Source organism: Fomitiporia mediterranea, assembly GCF_000271605.1.
Source record: "Fomitiporia mediterranea MF3/22 unplaced genomic scaffold FOMMEscaffold_4, whole genome shotgun sequence".
Lineage (NCBI taxonomy): Eukaryota > Fungi > Basidiomycota > Agaricomycetes > Hymenochaetales > Hymenochaetaceae > Fomitiporia > Fomitiporia mediterranea.
In genome coordinates, this window is record NW_006760389.1 from 1,840,190 (window position 1) to 1,854,900 (window position 14,711).

Consider the following 14,711-nt stretch of genomic DNA (forward strand, 5'->3'; position numbering starts at 1 on the left):
CCCCACATGTATTTTAAATTGACAAAAAAATATGAATAGCATTAAAAAGATGATAAAGAAACTTTTTACAGAAGGAATTTTGATTTTATTAGAAACTAGCTAAAATATAACTGTTTTACACTCCAAATCAACTATATCTTGAGCAATAATTTTCTTCTGACAAAATCCTTCTGTAAATCTTTTAATAATGATTTATTTTGATTTATAGTAATGTTTTCGTGTGAATTAACTGACCTCTGCATGAGGAATGAAATAAAGAATGAGGCCAGAATGGCTGTAGTCACACATTGTCACAGAGAATTTGGCTGATATTTTGTCACACTCGCGTCGTTCCTTTGCAATAGCCTGCTGATCACTACTGATTCACTTGTAGCTTACACTTTACTTTAGCCAAATAAATTTCTGTATAACATTTCTCTCAAGTATAACACATGAATTGTATTAATAAGTATAACATGTATCAATATACTCTTTTAATATTGATTTTTTTATGACTACTGATTTTTCAAGTTAAGTATAAGCAAGGCGGACACTTTGATCACCAGATTTCGGCTTAAAATGGCAAACTTTCAAAGTCCGCTCGACCGCGTCTCACAACCGAAAAGCGGACCCCCAGTACTATTGCCACTAACGGAGCCCATCACGATTGGGCGTCTTCGTCCGGAGGGTAGTGCCGGCATCTTGTAAAGGGACGCGCTTCTCGCTCAAAGTTTCCCGAACTCTATCATACGCTCGACGATCATTTGTGATCAGCGATGCGAAGGAATCAGGCTCGGGAATCGCGCGCACAAAACCAGGCACGGATGCTTTATCCCTCCATCATCTCGATGGCTTCCCCATCGCTCTCCTTCGCCATTTTCCGGGTCCCTGAGACACCTGCGAAGAGAACACACCACACGGTAGCCTGCATTGGGATCGTTTCATAACGCATCAATCAAGAGCCGCAGATCCGCTGACCAGAAAAGTGTACATGTGCCGTTCTACCCCGCGCTCAAAATCTGGCTCCGAGTCCGAAGGATTCAACTATAAGATTCGTGATCTCGTGCAAAGCATCGCAACGAACGCCCGGGTATTCTTGATAGGGTGCTTAGAACGCTTTGGATCTGTTATCTGTGCTATTTCTGGAGATATGGGCGCACAAAGACCAAGAACAGGAAAAGAGAGCGACTCATTCTGCTGACGGTGATGGGCCACCAGATTCGCTCGCGATGAGCTGTTTGCGGGGAGTTCCGCCGCCACGCGATGCAACCTTGCATGTATGGCATGCCGCTCGGTCAACTTAGGCTTCAAGACGAGACCAACAAACATCAGTCGCACGGACGTAACGCGCAATTACGCACACCCCGCACTCTTCGTGAAACTAAAATCATCTGTGGACAAGCTCAAGGGCGGACTGTGGCAAAAAAACTTTCAATCGCCTTACGGATGCGGGTTGACAAAAAGAAGTTGGTCAGCTTCTTGCACAATTTTAAACCCAAAGTTATACTTGTCTGAGATCATTAGTTGCCAACATTCTACGCGTCTTGCCTCCGACCGGTGTCTTGTTCCATCATCGCAGAAGTGCCGCCACACGCGAAAAGGAACCAAGCAACGAAAACCCTTCAAAGCCAAATTCAGCCACTGCCAATCATTAAAAGCACATCCAGGGCTCACGCAAAAAATGTAGCTGTATATGCGATGGCGATGATCTTTTCCATAGGCGCATGTATGCGTGTTCAAAGTGAGTATATCCGAATGTTTCGCCTAGTGCTCGCATTTCAGTAGCTTCGCGGGAGTATGTAATATTCTTGCCCTTGAGTGCTTCGTTTATACTAACGGCATGGGTGGAGGTCACGGATCGACCAAGCAAATGACGAAGTTCAAAGCGGCCCGGAGGCGGAGCAACGTTTTATGACAGGACGCGCTCGTACGGCAGATGTGGGGCCGGTTAGAAACGAAGGGAAAAAAGAAAACGCACACACATACACGCAGAGGGAAAATTGCAAATGCAGATGACCTGTACCGCAGATGTACCACTGGTGACGGCAGCCATTTACGACATCCACCGAGCTCGGTCAGCAAGACCATTAACGCGATGCCACATTTTGACTGCATCATCATCATGACCGTGATACTTCTAGCACTGGCGGCATGCACGCTTCGCGCAATTTCGAATACGGCGGGGGTGGTCGAGACGCGCATGCGACAGATGTCTCTCCGCGTCCATCATCTGCATAAGATAGATTCGCCGTACAGCACGGACCGATGGACAGTACAAACGTCTCCGAGGGCTTATTCGTTAACAAATACACGCGATTACATAGCAACGCTTGCGCCGAACTGCATTGGATTCGCCGCAAGCATCTTGCTTTTTTGATTGATGTGTTGTTGACATCAGTGTTTCAACCAGGAACTCTCCAGTGTGAAACTGACGAGCCGGAACCAATATACAAAGCGAGCCATACTCGCGCACCCGCGCATCCTGCATTCCAATGCACCCTATTGCATACAAAAGAATTGCAAAATCGACTAAAGAAGGGTATCTATAAATAGTGGTACGTTAACTCGGAGTTTGGCGGACAGAATGCTAATGGCGTGTATGTGGTATTTGGGGGGAGGACCGTGGCGTTGCGGAGGAGCCTGTCATCTTAAGAGAAATGAGTCTTGACGCAATATGCTGTCTCACCGCGTTGGACCGAGCGAGGCTAAAGGTTTTTCTCGATACCTATTTCTGTTCGCTCCGTTAACGATGCTTAAAGCCGTGGACCAAGCGAGCGAGGTTTCAGATCTAATGTATAGGAAGATGCGCGCAGTGTTCTGCTCGCCAATCTGTCCTCCCTTGTCCTAGGCACGCTCACGGTCGCAGCGCAGCTCAAGCAGGGACAAACTTCATAAAATCAAAGAAAAGTCCTGAAAATAGTACGCGATGGCAGAAACTGACGGGACTGACTAAAGCGTTAGCACTCCCTCCCGCCGGCTTCCTGGGTCCTGACGTCAACCCTTTACTTGAACCTTAAATGCCTCCCTGAAGTTGCCTGAATTCCCGCACGACGCTCCCCGCTTTTGTCCGCTTTTTCGTAACAGACCTGGATGAGTGGATGATGGGTTGACGAGAGTGTTAGAAAAAAGCATAAAGTGTAATACGGTGGTTACGAGAACTAAATCTCCCGAGCGGATTCACCAGGATAATCCTCTGTCGACCTTCCCCTCTCACCTTTAGGGACTTGGCTTTGGTTCAGTCATTTGTATACCTTTTTTTTGCAGACGCCGCTGTACGTTAACTGTGAATGATCGAAACTTTACTCCTGTTTGTCACCTATCGCCTGCTTGCGATAGGGCAACGCCCAAGCTAAATACGCGCGCATGCTTCACGTCTGTTCCCTGTTCACATTCAACATGTCTTCGGTGTCTCGTAACCCTGAGTACTCCGGACAGCATGGAGCAAGGATATACATGACCAGGGTCCGGATTCAATGTACTCGAAGAAAACCCCAACTCCGAGCCCGAGTCGAAAAAAAAACTGGGTCAGAAGCCATACCGATACCGAGGAGATGAGTAAATAAGATGGCAAGTGGGCGGGGTGAGAGAGAAAATTGCCTTCCTTAAAGTCCCTTACATATGGACTGGTGGATCCGTTGGAGAATGCATTCACGTTGGTACTATACCACATATCGAACTTCTATCTGGTGGCACGTTCGGTACGGATGTGCGAAAGGAAAGGGTGGGAAGGGAAGAGGGGAAGGGACATAATAAAGACGAGATGTAAAGAAGAAGGGAAGAGAAGAGAAGGAAGGAAGGAAGGAAGGAAGGAAAAGAGCAGGGAAGCTAGAAATCGTAATGTGTAGAGTTTGGATGGAGAAAACGAAGTTTGTCGTGTGCTACTATAACATTGTAATATACCTCTATATGTCCTGTTTCTCGAAATGTAGGAAGGAAAGGATGAGAATGAAGCAAGTATAGTATCAAGTACTAGACACTTGAAAGGATAATATATATGGGTACTAATATACAATATATAGCATGGTCTAGTAAAGTATAACTTGGGAGAAGCAGTGCTAGTTCATCCCAGTACCCGGAACTCTTGTATACATGAGCAAACATAAAGTTAGTACACATAAATTCAAGTTTACTTAAGTTGAATATATTTATACTGTAATTTGTTCAAATAAGTAAACAGACATACAAATGAAAATATACAAGAGTCATCTATCTTATATTTCTCTCTCTTCTACATATTGTAGTATAGTAGTGAGTTTCTCTAGATGGAATTTATCTAAATAAATGTCTTTGTAATTTATTTTTATTTTTATTTCAATCTTGGATATTCAACTTTAAAAACTCCCTAATATATAATATGAACATTTGTCTAACTAAAAAAATCAATTTACTACTTATTTCCTTGTTATATATATAAATTCTGCTTCTCTAAAACATGATTGATTTCAGCCTTTGTTCTAAATTATTGTGTACTCACACAAACTGAGAGAAATCTACTTTTGAGTTAAATTCTACTATTGTCAGAATTTTGCTAGAGTTATCCAAGCAAGCAAAACTAGTGTTTCTGAGAATCTATCTAAGTATCTACTCAGTGTATAAGTATTAGCTAATAGTTTGATTTTCTTTTTGATTTTTGCATGACTCTGCTATGCTACAGACTGTAGTCTTAAGTTACTCTGTGCACATTCAATGTTATGTCACTGCAAAATACTAATGACGGATAATGATGGATTTTATTTATTTATTTTGAGACTGAGAAATCAGTATGTATTATTATTTTATTTTTCCATTAGGTCATACGTGTTCGGTATGAAAGAAAGTCTACGAAACCAGTAGAAGACAAACAAGTAATCGAAAAAACCAAAGACATGATTACGACAAAGGAAGAAGGAAAAAAAGGAAAGAACAGAACAGAAGAGATCCCAAAATTATCGTTGTTTCACACAAAACTGATAACTAACTGTACTACAGAAACACAGAATTTATGCTTTGACGACGACGCGTCTTGTATGTTTTCCTGCCCTTCTTCGTTCACTTGCAGCCAAATACGTATTTCCTGCTGGGTAAGAAGCTGATGGAGGACCTCCTCCCTCTGCATAGACTGGAGTAGCACCACCATCCCGACGAGGAGGACTTGGTGTGTAGGCTTCTCGTCCTCCTTGTCCCCTCTGCTGTTCCTGATGCCATTCACGTTCGGCTTCACGATCCCGTTGTTGAGAATGAGGATGCGAGTAAGCGTTGTATGGTGGTGAAGCAGAGTATTGTGGTGGTTGTTGGTGTTGATGGTGTTGGGGTGGAGGTTGGGGAGGCGTTGCACTGTACGAAGGATGTGGATGGTGAGCGGGTGGTTGAACACTGTACGAAGGCCGTTCTTGTGGGTGAGCGGGTGGTGGAGGTGGAGGTGGAGGGTGGGTATATGAAGAACGGGAGGGTGGTGGGGATGTATGCGTGTATGCATATCCTCCATTTTGCGGAGGTTGTTGATGTTGATGTTGTGGAGGTGGAACTGGAGCTGACGGGGTAGGAGGAGCGGGGGCATACCCTCGTGCGGAGGGTGTTACAGAACGTGTGTGATGTTCCTGCTGGTATGCGCTCCTCGGTGGTTGCTGTTGTTGAGGATGTGAAGCGTGGACGTGTGGGGGTGTTTGTCCAAGTGCCCTCATCGGTGGTGCTGGTGGTGCTCCTCCCGGTCCAGGGTTCACCATCCGCATTTGAACGTCACCATCTGCATCCCGTCCATCCCGTCGCCTTTCGTTATCCCTTTCTCGTTCTCTTTCCCTTATTGGCTCGCGGTCGCGCGGGGGTGGAGGGATGGGTGAGCGATATGTCTGAGATTGAGATAACGAATGCGAATGCGAGTGAGATTGGGATTGGGATTGAGGTGGGAGAGGCTGGGTGAGTGTGAGGACTTGTGGTTGGGAGTTTGAGTGATGATGATGCGAGTGATGAGGTGGAGGCGGGTGTGATGACGGTGTTGGATGTGCTGGCGCGGGACTAGACAACGATGGTGAACGCTTCACGTTCCCGACTTCTCTCTCTCGTTCCCTCTCCCTTTTCATTCCAACCCCACTACTCGGACTCCCCTGCACCACTCCTGCTGCTGCTGCTGTTCCACTCCCACTTGAACTCGGACCTGCATTAAGCCCTAATGCCTCTTCCTTCTTCAACCTAACAATCTCCTTCCCCTCCTTAGCAAAGAATGCACGTTCCTGTCTCGCGAACCATCCGCTCGTGGGGATTGGGATAGGCATAGCTGCTGCACCACCAGGGGTGGGAGAGGCGCCATTGACAGCCGCGTATGTCGGAGGTGAGGAGGGCGAGGGAGCTGGGAAGAGAGCCATGAGCTCGTGTCCGGTTAGTGCTGGGAGGCCTGTGCGGCGCGGTGGAGGAACCGCGTTGTCAATTTCTAATTAGATAAAATAGCCGAGGTTAATAGGAGTGGGAAGAGGGGGGAGGATGGTGGACGCACCACGGACGCCGGCGGAGGGAGACCATGGACGTGGAGGTGCGTTTGGGTGAGTGGGCGAGAGGATGAGAGGAGGGAGTGCGTGTGGGTCTTGTTGAGCTTGCGGGACCATGGTTTGTGGAGGCATGCTTGCTGTACGTGGTGTTGTTGTGCCTGTATGCGTGCCGCTGAATGTCGATGTTGTGGAGGGCGGCGGAGAGGGAGAGGCCGATACGGAGGGGGGATTGGAGTCGCGGTGGACTGGGCGGAGACGGTAGCCAGAAGAAGAGACAGGTGCAGGCGGCGGCGCTGAGAAGGTAGCGGACATGCAGAGCACTAGGCAGTACTGGTGTCGACGACAAAGGCGACAGCGACGACGGCGAGCACAGAGGAGAGACGCCAAGAGTAGGCGGGGGTAAGGCTCAGACTCGAATATATATACTCGTTGAGACGGGAGGGATAACGGAATGGACACTGTTTTTATTCACTGGACGAATATGGCAGGCAAGGAGTACAGTATCGACCCTGGCAGTGCACCATAACGTACATCTTCCTCTGCACTGGTCAGATCTCAGATGCGATGGTGTGTCCAGATGTAGATGCACTCGCCCGATGTCCCTTCTGTCCAGATGATCCCGGCTGCTTACTCCAGCTAGCCGCCCTTTAACGCCTCTTCGCTCTACTTCGCACATACATCATACAACACACGTCCTGTCCGTGGCTTCTTGGTGATTGAATCAACAATGAATGTCTCTCCCTAAGGTTACTCGCCCCCGACTTCCTCTTTCGGTCTCTATCCAAATACACTATCCATCCACTCAATCATGGTGTCAATGCCGATGTCGATGCCGACCTATACGTTACAAGTCCACGCCCCGCGCCGACGTGGGATCCCGTCTCTTTGTATTCCGTCTGTTCAACAGCTATGTCAAGCGTATCTCCCGTTTTATATGTCCTGGAGGTGCCGTGTACGTAGGCACGTTCGGGGCGTAACCGTTAACGTACACACCGAATACCGAATACCGAATACCGAATACCGAAACCCGGATCCGGTCGGTTCTCCAATCCAAATTCTGCCAATCCAATCCGGAAACGGCGTGACACCTCTGTGTCTGTGGTGATTCCACATCCGGATGCGGAGATGTGTACGTCGTCGGTTGACACTGGCGGGATGACGGCGTCAATACAAAATTACACAACAATATTAAAAATAATATGCGAGATGAAACTATGGGAATATGAGACTATGAGACATTGACACTGCCGCGCATCCGTCCCGAAACGGTCCATCCGTGTGGTGACTGACGAAACAAACTGAAATTCCAAAAACGCGGACCAAATTAACAAATCCGTCCCCGACTGGCTGTGAAAGCCGTATTCCCGGCACCTTCGTCATCGACCCATTCCGAAGCCGAAACACAGTGACAATTTGATAGGAACTGAAAATCCTCAAAAAACTATGGCCAGGCTGTGACAGCCGTATTCCCGTTCGTACTCCGCCAACGACTCATGTCCGTGTCTAGAATTTTGTGATTTGTAATTTAGTAATTTTTTTTCCTGGTACCCTCTCCTGCTCTCGTTCCCGAAGCCGAAGGAAGGGAAGTCATGTTTTATACACCGCCGCTGCTACAATGAAACCGATCACGCTATCCTATGCCACCCCGCTCGGCACCTCGCCTTCGTTCACTTTATTTATACAGACACCAAATCCAGTATACCCAAATCCGACGCTCGACACGCAACAGGCAAAGCCGACATTGGACTCTTCTTCAAACTCTTCTTCTTCTCCCTCAGGCTTCTTCCCTCTTGTACAAAATAAAACTCTAGCATCGTTCAACGTTCCGTTGTTCCCGCACCAAATTCCCGGGTTTAACGAAAGAACCCCGTCCCATCGTCTGGTCTGGTCTTATTCTCTGAGATTGCGGTTCTTGAGACTCGGCTTCCCTGCAAGCAACTCCTCACCCCCCTTCTTTCCCTTTCCTCTACTTATTTGTAGATTCAGGGATTCAGAGTCGCCGTGATCTTCGTTTGTGGTACTTCGTCTGGTGTTACTTCGCTCAATGGTGTTCTTCCGCATGTATATACCCTCGCCTCGCCTCGAAACGCATTGAATTGTAACAACTTCGCCTCGGAAATTTCACTTCCCTTACCTTTCGTGCGTATATTGCTACTACTGCTACTATCCGGTACCAAGTATGTGCGGATTTTGGATTTCTAAAATAATAAACGCTGCTCCTTCCTTCCCTCCTTCTTTCTTCTGCTAGCTAGCTGGACAAGGTCTCCGCAACGCACAGATGCATATATATATATATATATATATATGCGCGGACACGTTCTAGACGAGCTTCCACTCGCGTTTTTCGCTGTTTTAAAATCTATTTGCGGATCCCGTCGGATATAACGGAACTGACTAATTAACGAACGAATAAGGAGCACTGCATTTCTGTCTGCATTTCTTATTTCTCACTCTCACTCTCACGAAGTGAACTTCGACAAATGTTGTAGCTGCCAAGCTTTTTGTCGGATATAACGGAACTAACTTAATAATATTTAACTTACTTGCAAAAGTAATTGAGGAACAACGAGCGTTGCGTTGGTTATTTCTCACTCTCACAGAGATTTAAGCTCCAGGAGCTCGTCGTCCTCCTTATCCACTCCGTTTTGCACCGCTAACAGTCGTTTTCCCGTATTTTAACTTCGGTTAGACTGTCCCGAGTTCTAGCATTAGAACGAGTCAATCAATTTATTTATATTACCAATTATCATTTTCATACGTGGAATTTACAAATTTTGCGCCAAACTTTCAATAAGAGTTACGAAAGATGCGGGATGAAAAGAAGGGATGGGAAGAGGAGAGGAGAGGAGAGAAGAGGAAAGACGGCGCGGAGCGGAGTGGTGTCTGTGTCTGCGTGTCTGCGTATGTTTAAATTGTATTTCGTTTTCTATTTTTATATAAGATAATTGTGAAGAACATTTTTTGATACCTCCATGATTCCTCATGTTGAATGTAAAGTAAAGTACAGTAAAGTAAAGTAAAGGGAGAAGTGAAATTTCGGAAGTCAGAAGTCGGAAGTCTACCACGAGGAACACGGCAACAGCATTCCTCTCCCCAAACAACACAAGCAGGAAACAAAAATCAAAACAGCCATGTTTATTTAAATGCTGTTGATCACTCACACAAACCCGATCACGCCCGTACCACTCGAACGCCCCCGACGAAAGGCCGAATTCGAAATTCAAAAAATCCAATAATCTAATAATCTAATAATTCAAATAACTCAGATAATTCAGTTGATCGTATCGTATGTATTTACGGAAGATGAAGTAGGCGCGAGCGCCACGAAGCCGAAACTTTCTCGGCACGGCGAGATATTGAATAGAAAACCAAAAAAGAATTGCATGTCATTGGCCATTTGTGCGTAGGTTTGTATCAACACGTTTCATAGTATTTTGTGTATTTCATAAATATTTCCCGCGTATCAAACGAAGGACGACCCTTGTTTAGTTTACGAAAGGGACCTTGTGGATAGAGATAGACATTATCGAGATACGGATCTCTTCGAGAGTGTCTTCTCTGATGTGTTCTTTGACTCGGACATACATAGTGTGGGACTGTAAGATATTCAGATATTCTGACAATGCACACACGAGTCCAGGGCCCACCAGCCCATACTGACTTTGTTGCATCAATTACCTGTTGTAGATTTTTGCATTCTCACACCATTTACGTTAGTTTCTGATGTTTTATGCAGCTTATCATTGGTAAGTACATAGAATTGCCTTTAGCTGTACAAATTCGTCAGACTATTGAGTTTTTATATTGATCGCTAATCAATAGATACTCCAAATTATGTCAGAGCAGCTCTCTTTCTAGTAGTTGAAGTACTTTAAAAAGAGTTGAATACGAAAAACTTTTGGGGTCACATTTTCTATTGTACAGGTTGTAATGAGACAGTATTATGTAGGAAATACACTGTCCTTTCTACACTTCAATTTAATGATAGAGAATATTTAACTGAATTAAAGACTTTATGAAGTGTAAAGATGAACCTATATATTATAACATATTTAAGTATAATCTTAAAAGATTTCTATAGTTTCCTCTGTCTTTCTATCTATGGCCCTACTTTCATAGTTTACAATAGCATGTTGATTATACAGTATTATTTGGGATAAATCACATATACGTAATAATTTGTACTGCTAAGACAAATAATACCTAATTAACATCAATATTAATAATAAATACTGTTCTAAAGCTTCAGTAATTTGTAGTGTTAACAGCACGTCGGGTCAACAGAAATGATTTGTATTCCGTACTATGGAAATGGAATTTGAATGCATGCAAAATGATCAGAAATTTGTACATGAATATACGTCTCTATGCTTTGAATAAAATTATAAACACAGGTGGAAATATATTTATATATACGTACGCAATGCGTTTCAGGTCCTCAGGGAATAGCTAACACTTGGCGACTTTCTGCGTGATTTCGCATCACAGGGGCACGGGGAAGTTCTATTCAAAATACCTACTGGAGCGTAACAGTGATATTTTTAAGAAGACGGGGGATGAGAAGCTTGATGATCAATGAAGTATGTGTAGTATTATTATTTGTTAAGTTATTTAACCTCTGAAGGCGTGCTAATTTGCGATGACGATGACAGTGGCGTTGATAGGACGCGTCAGGATTCGATCAAGATCAATATCATTCGGATGCAGTTCGTCATGGCTTCCAAGTGACCTCACTTCATTTCACTTCTCACTTCGCATCCCGCACGTCGGTCAGTTGTAAAAACTGACTGGATCTTTCCGACACTGTTGTCATATCCTGAATGGTTAGCCGAACGAACTCGTTGGCGCTACGCGTTCTTACGTTCTGACTGATGCAACTTGGACCAACAAGGATACTCGGCTATAAACGGCAATTGGCTGTTACTGCGCATTGAGAGGAAAGACTGGTCAACAGATGGTTGAGAGACTAAAGGAAGCAGCTCTGCCCAGCCCCCTTCCAGCTGTCAGTCGCCAGAGCCCTCGTCGACTGGGTTGTGTATTCTACGCAACGATCTGCCAACCAAGGACACGTTAGACTTGACCTGCGAAATTATCCTGAAGCGCTTCTCATACGCACATACTATACATACGTGTCTATGCATATCACAAGTTGTATTGCTGACGGCGCCAACGTGGAACTGAAACACGAATGTTCGACCTCCTTCTCCTTCCGTGGGGATTCCCGATGACTCGCATCTTGGCGTGTCGAAGTAATTAGTGCATCGCATTATCTTGATTTTCTGTCGGAGGATTAAGCAACATTTTGCACGCCCTCGATAAACAGCGGAATCTAATCGGCGAATCCGTCGTCTTCTGCTCTGTTGTTTTCTGCTCTACCAGACTATTCATGCTAGGCCAGATATCTGTGCAAATGAGGTTCCGTGCTATGTGTAGCTACAGTGTACCTCCATATTATGTCCCCGATCAACTTCTCGTTCTCGAACTCAGGGCTCCTTGCGCCCATGTGTTGTATGGATCAGTAGCATCTGGTATCCCTAAATACTTTCATCGCCTGTCGGACGTATCGAAATATAGCGCTCGACACGAAGTTCTCGAGGTCATTTCCCAGGCCGGAAGACCAGTGTCCGAGGATGAGTAAAGGTGGCTGGATTGCGATTTTATGGCTGCTCAGTCGACTTGACTAGGAAAGTAATCTCTTGTTTCTTTGCTTCATCGTCTTTGATTCGTCCTTTGCAAGATTGCCATTATAACATTCTAGCAAAAGGATTTGCTATGAATAGTCTCAGGGAACTCCGGATTCCAGTGGATATGCTCTCGACGCACTTCCGATTTTCATGGAGTGCTCTTTTCAAAGAAGGTGAGCAAGGCATAATGTCCATTGACAGTGACCCAAAAGCTGAGGCTCGACGGACCCGAAGGTGTACCGAGCTAGTATCGTAGTTCGATTTGGCCCTACCTCGACCAATTCTGCTCAATGGTTTGTCCCTCTGTCCAAGCATTCCTCTGCTGCATCCGACCAAGTCGGGATTGCCTTCCTACATACAGGTGTATTCTCCCGGTTCCCATCTAGATTTCTCAAACTGAAGCCGTTTCTTCTATTTCTCGCGTTGGACAAGATCTCTGAATCGCTGATCATCTTCTTCTATGTCTCAAGGCCAGGAATCAGGGACATCCTTCTTCATTTCCGATGTTGCGTAGCGCGTGCCGCCCATGCTTTTGCGTGCAACCAGTGATGAGTACCAAATGAATGATAAATGAACTGTAGGAGGCCGCAAGCATATGTCTGTATTGTAGTTGGAGTCGCTTCCGCATGTACCATGAAACGGTGCGCTAGGAACTTACATTAGTTTGCGGGAATGGGATGTCTCCAATGATAACTACGTGTGCCACCTACAATATACAGCGCTTTTCTCGACGGCGATATGCGCCGACTCCTCGGAGCCTTGAAGCTCTCACTTTCTCCCGATCGCCGTGATCACTCGAGGGCTCCTGGATTTTTAGTCCCTTGATTTGGGCCCCCTTGCGTACACTAACATATGTAATAGCATTCAACGTCGGTCCAGGAATGAATCCAATGTCATTTGGCTCGTTATACATTATCACATGCATTTCAGTAGGTATCCTCAATTGAAAACGCAATTAAGCCTTACAAAATTATGCGTTATACCGCATTCTACTATGCTGCGCAACGTCGGTAGTCGAGAGGCTGTGTAGTTGCCCTGTTTAACGACCTTTTCAACTCATGGACCAAACCCCAGAAGAACGGATCCTGCCAAAATGTACTTCCTTTATGCGTTCCTGGCACGCGGCAACCCCCAGAACTTGGCTCCGCTTCGCTCTTCTACTGCTCGCGCGCAGATCTCAATTGAACGGGCTCGGGAAGAGGCCGAAGACTTTACGTCTAAGCGATCCGCAATCGTCGTTTTGTCCTGCTACTCACTGTCTGAAAGCTTGCAGGCCATTGTATTCAGTGATTGCATCATGTTTCTCCCTCTTCGAGTTGATTGTTATCTAAAAGGGGGTCGGAGGATTCCGGTTACTGGGACAATAATTCATTCAGGAGCGCTTCCGCAGAATCTATTGTACTTTCGCCGAACACTCGCGTTGGATTCGTTTCCGAATTCGGAGTTCAGGAAGGACGAATGAAAGCTCGCTAGGAAATGTATAAGACCGCGGTCAGTCCCAAGGGGAGCGGACATGATTGAATCATGAGGCATGCTCGCCACTCTTCTAGTGCACAGCGCGTGAAGTACGCGTTTCTAGCTTGAATTACATAGAATAGATACCGGCCCTGTACACAGCGTTTAGACAACACGGAGACGGAGAGGTGCTGCTGCGACATGAAGTCAAATTCTAGCAGGTGCAGGCCGTGCGGTTTCTGCGAGCTTCGAAAGCAAGGCCCTTTTTACCAGTTCTGAACACGGAGATCCAAGCGTAGCCTGTAATACTCTAGTCAATATAGCCCAGTCTGAGCTTTACGGGCATTTTTATATGTGCCTTTATTAGTAAATCATTTCGGAAATGAATCTCGAATCAGAAAACAAAACCCCGAATTAGAACGATAGTTACATCCTTTCGGAGTGAGTCCTCTTATCTCGGTAAAAATCGAAGCCCCGTAAGCTTGTAGTGGTCGGAATCCTGGCAAAGCAGTCATCTTATTCCGCCTAGGTATGGCGGGGTGCATGCCATCCAATTTGATATTTTGTCGCCTTTTTTCCACCATGCCGCTTCTGATAAGTCTTGCTCGAGGTAGTCACAGAATAAAGGAAAGACTTCTTAGTTCGTAAAAAATGAGCGTTAGAAGTGAGTGACAGATTGATGATCACCCCATTCCCGGTTTTCACGCAAGAATCTATTAGTAGGGGGATAAGGAAGCCATGTTCAGCGTTTCGGAGGACCAATATGAGTGGGAAAGTATGCAAGTATGCCCGTAGTTTATCCTCTAGCATCCAGGTTCCACCAATGATATGCACAGTGCTTGCTTTGAGAACTCAGTATGATGCATTGTCGACAGGTATTCCTTGGTCGTGGATGGAGAGACAGAACGTTAACTAACAAAGATAATATGCCTTGAGCTGCGACATGATAGTCGAAGACAAGATGGATGTGCTGCCTTCGTTTGAATTTGCTGTTGTTGTGTCAATCACATGACTGGTTATTTCTGATTACCGCTGCCGTCAACTAAGAAATACACATTATGAATCGACGTTCAATCACAACATGCTACCTTGGAACATACTGAAGAAAGACAAAAATCAGCAGATACAAGCCAAA

General features: G+C 45.6%; 3 protein-coding genes across 3 annotated transcripts; 2 read left to right on the forward strand and 1 right to left on the reverse strand.

Annotated features, from left to right (window-relative positions):
• Positions 1-970: 970 nt before the first annotated feature.
• Positions 971-2,356, forward strand: FOMMEDRAFT_166637 (uncharacterized protein; the record flags this gene model as incomplete). The annotated part of the gene is made up of 4 exons (XM_007264603.1): positions 971-1,042; positions 1,092-1,256; positions 1,312-1,449; positions 1,898-2,356. 4 exons carry the CDS (start codon positions 971-973, stop codon positions 2,354-2,356), a joined length of 834 nt encoding a protein of 277 aa, XP_007264665.1.
• Positions 2,357-2,653: 297 nt separating this feature from the next.
• Positions 2,654-2,996, forward strand: FOMMEDRAFT_154024 (uncharacterized protein; the record flags this gene model as incomplete). The annotated part of the gene is made up of 2 exons (XM_007264604.1): positions 2,654-2,772; positions 2,828-2,996. 2 exons carry the CDS (start codon positions 2,654-2,656, stop codon positions 2,994-2,996), a joined length of 288 nt encoding a protein of 95 aa, XP_007264666.1.
• Positions 2,997-12,586: 9,590 nt separating this feature from the next.
• On the reverse strand, positions 12,587-13,779 carry FOMMEDRAFT_27178 (uncharacterized protein; the record flags this gene model as incomplete). Its single annotated transcript, XM_007264605.1, has 4 exons — positions 12,587-12,767; positions 12,832-12,966; positions 13,378-13,448; positions 13,711-13,779. The coding sequence occupies 4 exons, from the start codon at positions 13,777-13,779 to the stop codon at positions 12,587-12,589; spliced, it is 456 nt and encodes a 151-aa protein (XP_007264667.1).
• Between the last annotated feature and the right edge of the window lie 932 nt (positions 13,780-14,711).